The 7,860-nt window shown below is 46.5% G+C and overlaps 1 protein-coding gene across 3 annotated transcripts; it reads left to right on the plus strand.

Moving 5' to 3' along the window:
- The first annotated feature begins 341 nt into the window (after window positions 1–341).
- On the plus strand, window positions 342–6,965 carry sall4 (spalt like transcription factor 4). 3 transcript variants are annotated; one of them, XM_011477594.3, is made up of 4 exons: window positions 342–677; window positions 2,366–4,762; window positions 4,841–5,145; window positions 5,238–6,965. In XM_011477594.3, the coding sequence occupies exons 1-4, from the start codon at window positions 611–613 to the stop codon at window positions 5,673–5,675; spliced, it is 3,207 nt and encodes a 1,068-aa protein (XP_011475896.1). In that variant the 5' UTR covers window positions 342–610; the 3' UTR covers window positions 5,676–6,965. The 3 variants fall into 3 exon arrangements, with proteins under 3 accessions (XP_011475896.1, XP_004071047.1, XP_011475898.1); XM_004070999.4 differs by having other exon boundaries at window positions 343–677; window positions 4,844–5,145; XM_011477596.3 differs by lacking the exon at window positions 342–677 and adding an exon at window positions 732–824.
- The last annotated feature ends 895 nt before the right edge of the window (window positions 6,966–7,860 follow it).

The following is a 7,860-nucleotide window of genomic DNA, read 5'->3' on the forward strand; positions in this document are numbered from 1 at the left end:
AAAAGGGCAGGTGAACTTTATATCCCGTTGCACATCTGCTTCTTGCTGTCAAGTCCACCCAAATCCCCGTTGGAGAGAAAGATTTGAAGTGTGGGTGCTCCACAGAAACCAGGACAAAAGCTCACATCTCCTCCACAGCACGAGGACTTCCCTGAAAAGCAAAGGGCAGCGGTCAAACCCGAAAAACTGCGAGCGCCACGCGGCTGAAAGTGGAGCTCTGCGCCAAATGTATGCGGCGTTTTTGGAAACCATTTGTGTTATGAAGCGCCCTCTCGTTTTACAGTATTTTTTTTTTGCCATGAAGGACGAAAGGAGCAAGAAGTTGTCCGTCTTTGACCCTGCCTCCATCCCGCACTCCGGCCACTGGCGTGCCTCCTCCCGCCCCCTCAGCCGCTCATCAATAGGGAGTCCGTTTGAATAATGTGTGAGCGCTCTGGACTGGAGCCAATCAGCTGTCAGGGGCTCGTGATAAATCGCAATGCATTATTGATAATAATAATTACGTTGACATGCGCATTTCCCACTCGAGGGGCTAATTTTCCGAGCCGACGGATTTGCAGAAGAAGGGCAGGAAAATTGTCGGCGACTCTTTGCTCCTGATGGTCGCAGCATGTCGAGGCGCAAACAAGCCAAGCCGCAGCACATCAACTCCGACGAGCCCGCTGTGAGCCACACTGGTGAGTCTGACTGGACCGGACTTCATATTTAAACTCGTTTTAGCCCCACTTTCCCTTCCTTTTTCCGCGCCGTCCACGCGCTCGTAGACCCGCTGGTGGCGGCGGAGCTGGGGCTCGCGATGGGACCGCACGCGCGCATTCTCACAGGTGCTACACAGTCCGACTTTACTACGACGCGACAAAGTAACTTTATTTTTACTTCAATGGCGCCGCTTCGCTTGGAAGGTTCTGCATTTATTTCACATATTTGAATTAAAGTCGGTGGGTTTTGCTGCCTGGCGGCCTTTCGCCACCCCCACTTCCATTTTTTGGGGTAATATTGTGTCAATTATTCGACTTTTTCCACGAGTCATGTAGTAACTTTTTTCGTTTGTTTACGTCACCTTTTCAATTCAAACTTTTTCTTGCGTCATTTCTTTCAACCCCAATTAATTATTTTGTTAATATTTTAAGTTTTTCGGTTTCTTTTTGAAACCTTTTATTTTAATTTACTCTTAATAAACTTTTTTCCCCACTAGTAATAAAATGTGACTCTGTGTTAAGCTGACCCAAAGGCAATAAATCCCCCAGTTTAATGCATGACTGTTTCCTTTAGTAGCCTACATATGTGGAGAGGTGGGGGATGGAGCCTTTTTTTGTGGAGACTGGGTGGGGGTGCGTTTTGGCGTTGCCATATGCAGGCTCCAGTGCGGTCAAAGGCTTCACCTTTTTTTTTTTAATATATAATCTGATCACGTGGTGGGGGTGTGAATGCCGTGTCGGACAGTTCGCATTGATTTTTGAATTCTGGTTTGTCTTTAGACCATTCAGAATCAGAATGAAACTTGTTGAAGTCTGAGCACCTATATACTGAATCTGAGAGTGACCTCGTGTCATATCGCACGCAGTAAAGGTGATCGGGTCATGCGCAGTCAAGTGGTTATCCGACGTTTAACCTAACTTTAGAGGATCCCATTTCTAGGCAAGTTTCAGCTTTTATCTGCAAAATCATGAGATTCCTCACTTCCAGTTGACTTTACATGACTTTTATTTATTTTATTTTTTAAATATAAATTACCCCTAAGATTCAGATTGACTGTTTGGTCTCTGAAGTGGATAGCCCAGTCATGGTTTGAATCTTATATAGTTGTAAACTTTTGTGAAGCTCCTTCAGTGCCTCTTGGTGAGCAATTAACAAGGCCAAACGTTTCCTTTAGGGGTGTGGGGAGAAATGCAAACAGGTGGTCTGCCCCCTCTCTTTGAGGCATTTGCATTTAACAATACACCCAGTTGTGAAATGGCTTCTTGGTTACAGGACACTCAGAGGAATGATCAGGCCCTGAAAGGGTGCTGTAAACTGTTTCTTAGGAGGTAAAAAATGAAATTAAACCCTTTTTGGGTAACCATGACAATTTCCTTTTGTTATAGATGAAGTCTTTATTTTCCAGCTTTTATGTGGAAAGAAGTCCACTTTTGTGATTCAGGACAGTTAAATCAAAGGAGGATGATTGCCCTCTGGTGGCCCTCCAGACAACACATTAGAGGTTTTAAGCAGCTGCATTGTCTTTAGGGGTTGGGAATGTCTGCCTTTTTGCATAATCTCAACTAAAAAAAAATGCTTCTTTTTTTCTCTCAGTAATTCTGTGTTTGTCATTTGTTTATCATTTATGTCGGGGGGAAAAAACTGACGAGAATCTCCCTCTCTTAAGATATTCCTCGAGATGATCAAGCTGAGGAAGACGGAGGCGACATAAAGCGTTTCAAGATGGAGGAAACCAGAGTCTGCGCCAAGTGCTGTGCCGAGTTCTTTGACGAAGCCGAATTCACTGAGCACCAACGAAATTGCACTAAAAGCCAGCAGGTGGTCATCATGAAGGAGGGAAGTGGCAACGAAGTGCCAGAGGAATATTCCCAAGGCTCCCCCGAAGGCCTCAACAGCGACCACGACGATAGCCAGTCCAGCAGTCATTCCCACATTGACCAGCTAGAAAGAACGGAGGAGGAGTCCAGTATGAATGCAGAAGACTCGGGACATGGGGACCCGGGCGATGTGGCCGCGAGTCCTGAGACGCCTTTTCACCCTTCACCCAAAACGCAAGATTCCAGCGTCCCGCCTGAAACCATACCTGACGCTAAAGTGGCTGTCTCCCAGCATTCCTCAAATGCTTCTCTGACGTCAGCACAGGACGCCCTGCAGGCCATCCCAATTATCTTGGAGCAGCTCGTGTGCCTTCAGCAGCAGCAGCTCCAGCAAATCCAACTCACAGAACAGATTAGAATCCAAGTGGCCATGATGACGCCTCAGGGTCTGAATTCATCGGTAGGAGCAGCCATGGATCCTCTAAAAGCCCTGGGTGCTCATCTCTCTCAGCAACTGTCTGCTGCGGCGGCACTGATCGGGAAACGAACTGGCAACCAGAGTCTTTCCATGGAGACGATGAAGCAAGGCAAACTACCGCTACCCACTGGCATTCCTGCTTCTCTGGGCACAGGACTGGGATCAGTAGCCTCCAAAACAGACATTTTAAAGGGCGTTCCCGAACTGGCCAGCCGTTTACCAGCACTGCTGCCCCAGTCTCCAAATGTCTTAGCTTTCCCCGGCTCCTTCAATGGTATGCAAACGGGGCTAGATTCCTCCAAGAAGTTGAAGTCCAAAATGCTGAACCTTCCCGCAGAATCAAAGAATGTGGAGTCATTGTACAAGCATAAGTGTAAATACTGTGGGAAGACCTTTGGGAACGACAGTGCCCTCCAGATTCACCTTCGCTCTCACACCGGAGAGAGACCCTTCAAGTGCAACATCTGTGGAAACCGCTTCACAACCAAAGGAAACCTGAAAGTGCATTTCCAGAGGCATAAAGACAAATACCCAAACATCAGCATGAACCCTCATCCTGTTCCGGAGCACCTTGACAATATTCCCACCAGCAGTGGGATTCCTTTTGGTATGTCCGTACCCCTGGAGGAATCGAACCTGACTGAAATGAAGCCTGTCCTTAGTCACCCTGCTGCTGGATTCAACCCACCCTCCATACATGGTTTCAAAACCTTTGATAGTTTTGGGGGGCCGTCGCCATCGCCAAACGATGGCGCTACACCTGCGGCCCTGGCCTCTGTGTTCAGCAAAGAGACGGGACTGGATCCAAGTCCGAAGGATGCCAAAGAGTTCCTGGGAGCGCTGCATCACCCCAACCCGCTTCCTGCAGAGCAGAGCTCCGGAACAGCTAAACTGCAGCAGATGGTGGACTGCCTGGAGAAGAGAACCAATGACCCCAACGAGTGTGTCATCTGCCACCGGGTGCTCAGCTGTCAGAGCTCCCTCAAAATGCATTACCGCACACATACAGGCGAAAGGCCCTACAAGTGCAAAATCTGTGGTCGCGCGTTCTCCACAAAAGGTAACCTGAAGGCTCACTACGGAGTTCACCGAGCCAACACTCCTTTGAAAATGCAACACTCATGTCCCATCTGCCAGAAGAAGTTCACAAACGCTGTGGTTCTGCAGCAGCACATTCGCATGCACATGGGAGGCCAGATCCCCAACACCCCCATGCCAGAAAGCCAGTTTGAACCAGCAGATACCATGGACCAGTCTCTGTCAGAAGAGAAGTCCATGGATGCCCCCAGCTTTGACGCAAGCATGGATGACCAAGAGCTGAGTTCCCAAAAGCCACCTGGTGCCTCAGACCCCCTTCCGTCTACTTCTGAGGAGCAGAAGCATGCCGTCCTCTCCAGCTTAGATGTTCTGAAGAATCTCACCTCTGCGCTGGCACTGAAACGCCAGACGAGCACTGCTTCAGAGAATGAAGGCACCTCCAAAGAATTCCCACCAGCTCCAAAAGAAATGGATTTTACAAACGGCTGTAGTCCTGCCGTTTCTGATTCCGCCATGTCCTTTCACTCCTCCTCCCCGGTTCACAACGCAGGCACCAAGTCTCCCCCTTCCGCTGTGGAGGAGATTTCTCGCAGTGGGTCAAGATTGGACTTTGACTCATCACAAGATGGCTGTGAGACGAGCGGAGCTCTTGACCTCACAGCGTCCAGCAGCTTTACCCCGAAAGCTATTAAAGAAGAACCAGGTTTGCCATTTTCAAACGGAGACTATGGTGAGTTTCATCTGGAGAAAGCCCTTCAATCATTTTTATAAAAGCCTAGTTCTGACTTCTATCCACATTTTGTTTCAGCAGCTCCTGCCAACATAGCTTTCATGAAGATTCCCCCGGGTCTAAGCAGTCTGGACATGAAAAATCCTCCAGAGAACCCCTTGGGCCCTCACGGCTTATTCAGCTCTCAGATGCCTCAAGGTGCTGCCTTGCACTCTATCTCCTCCGCACCGCGGAGAACAACCAAACAGCACATGTGCAATGCCTGCGGCAAGAACTTTTCATCCGCCAGCGCCTTGCAGATCCACGAGCGCACCCACACGGGGGAAAAGCCTTTTGCCTGCCATATCTGCGGCCGGGCTTTCACCACGAAGGGAAATCTCAAGGTAAGCGGCAGCTTCGCTCCAAAACATTAGCTCACTTTCAGTTCTGGTTTTTAAACAGTCTTTTTTATTTGCTTTTATTTTTTGTCTTGAAGGTGCACATAGGCACTCACATGTGGAACAACTCATCCCGCCGTGGCCAGCGCCTGTCTCTAGATAACCCAATGGCCTTGATGGCAATGAGCTCCGAGGCCAAGATGATGCCTGAGATGATGGCTACGCCCAAGGAGCTGAGCGTGCCACCAATAAACTTTGACCCTTCCCTGTGGAATCAGTACGCCGCTGCCGCCTTCAGCAGTGGCCTTACCATGAAGACCAATGAGATTTCTGTCATTCAGGGGGGCGGGATTCCTCTCCCTGGGAGCCCCGCCGGCGGGCCTCTGATCGGGTCGACTGGGGGCCTCATGAAGATGGACGGATCCCACTCGGGCTTGCCCGCCACCATGGCGGAAATTGAGAAAAACGGCTCAGATAGCGTGCCAAAGTCGCAGTTCCCACATTTCATGGAGGAGGGCAAAATTGCAGTAAATTGACGTAAATCTTTTTAAACCATCAGGTAGCCCCTCCCCCTCTTTGCATTTGAATGTTTCATCGGAGGTACAATCAAATCCTATTTGTCCATTGAAGCGATCTTCCCTCCAGAACTCACTGACTCTTAAGCCTTTAGTTGAACTTGATTATAACTACTGTAGTTCTTTTGTTTTATATGAATATATATGCGGGTATTTTTCTTTTTTTTTGTGACTTTGTTTTGCTTTTTATCCACAGGTTTGAATGTATAACTTACTTGAAACTGCTTTAACTCATCCTCACCAACTTTGAAGGATCTTGACTTTATTAGGGACCGCTGCAGGGCGGTTTTTTTTTTCCAGGATCTGACCAATCAGGACAGACTTATGTTATAATGAACAATATCTAAAGACTACTCTCCCTTCTCCCTTCATTTATGCTGTATGTTTGAAGACTATTTTTTTGTTTTTTTTCCTTTAACTTTTTTTTTTGTCTTCTTATTACAGTTTTTCTATATTTCCATTCAATCGACACACCACCAGTTCAAATTAGACCCTTAATTCCATTTTTCGTTTTCTTCAAAGTGCCTAATATAAATTGTGTTGCATTTCAAGGTTTCTCGAGTTCTGGATGCGTCTTTCTTGTGTCCATGCTTTGCTAAAATGTCTCAAACTTTACAAATTGCAGAGTTGGCTGAGCTCTCGGGGCGGTTGTGCCCAAGGTTCTCATGCCTGCACTTTATTTCAGGTTCAGGTGCATTTCTAATCTGCCATTTATTTGTTTTGTTTTTATATTTAAATGAAAGAAAGCAGCTTCTTGAAACCTTTTTATTGTGTGTTCTTGGTTAATTTTTACATGTAGCAGGATGTATTTATTTATAACACCCCGGAATGCTTGAGTTGAAGGGGTTTAGCTCTACCTCATCTAGATTCTGTGACCCCCTCAATGCAGCCTATTGTATGTCTCCCAGTCCACCCCCGGCCCTCACACGGAAGCGTTTTCATTCTCAACCTGCTGAGTCGAACAGTCATGAATGTATCACTGGACACTTTACCCAACTCAGACTGGTCAGAGGACTGTGGGCTCCTGCTGTTCATTCCCTATCGATATGCATTTTTGCCAATTCGTGCCTTTCTTTAGCAAACCATGTCAGAACTGCTTTCAAGTTGTCTCCACACTTCAGGTAATGTTGAGCCAGTTTGATCTGTTTACAGTGTAAATGTAATTTTTTTCCCCCCAAGTTTTCCTATGCTAAATGTTTATCAGAGTTGTTCTTTTTTTTTTTTTTGAAAAATAAAATCACTGCAACTTTTTCAACCTTCTTCCCCTTATTATTGTAGCCAGAAGCTGTCCTGGACAAGGACTATTTGGTTTTTGTGATTCTTCTTCCCTACTGGGCCTTTGAGTGACAATTTTGCCCCTGCCACATATTCAAAAACTCACCAAAATTTGCATAGACCTTGTACCATCACACCGGGTGAAACCATCAACAAAAATGAACTGGGCCAAAATCTCTTATGGGGCTCAAAAGAGATTTTAAAATCCACTAATCAAGTAAAAACTAAAAAAGTCTGAGATGAAATTATGGCATGGTTACAGGACGGCCATTTTGTGACACATAGTGAAATTTGGCTACATTTTCGCGCTATGTGGCAAAAAATTGAGCAATTTTCTAAAGGCTCACACATACAGCCAGCTAAAGGCTACGGCAGAAGTTTTGTTGATTGTTGACCTCCGGAGGAGCCTGCCATCTTGAATTTTCCATAAACTATATCACTTTTAGTACTTTCAAAGAATTTGAACAACCAAGACATGATGACTCAGTCTTCTTTCTGATTATGGGATGTCCACTGCGGTACTGAGAAATACTGGAGGCTATTTTGTGATTAAAATATTTTCCAGCTACAGCAAAACTACATGGATTTAATGGGTGAACCACCTTTTTAACACTCAGAGTTTGGCATATATGGTGCATCTTGTTTTAGTGCAGAGGTGTCAGATCCAGGCCTCAAGGGCCAGCACCATGCTGGTTTTTCGGAAGCCCAACCCTACATGCTGCTGATCACCTCAATCAGGTGTGTTTTGCCAATGAAAAGCTCCAGTGGGAGGTTAGTTGGAAAACCTATAGGACACCAGCCCTTGAAGCCTGGGGGGTATTCCAGAAAGAAGGTAATGCTAGTTACCACGGTAAGTTTGAGGCTAAGAAAG

The sequence above is a fragment of the Oryzias latipes genome, chromosome 7 (assembly GCF_002234675.1).
Source record: "Oryzias latipes chromosome 7, ASM223467v1".
In the NCBI taxonomy this organism is placed as follows: domain Eukaryota; kingdom Metazoa; phylum Chordata; class Actinopteri; order Beloniformes; family Adrianichthyidae; genus Oryzias; species Oryzias latipes.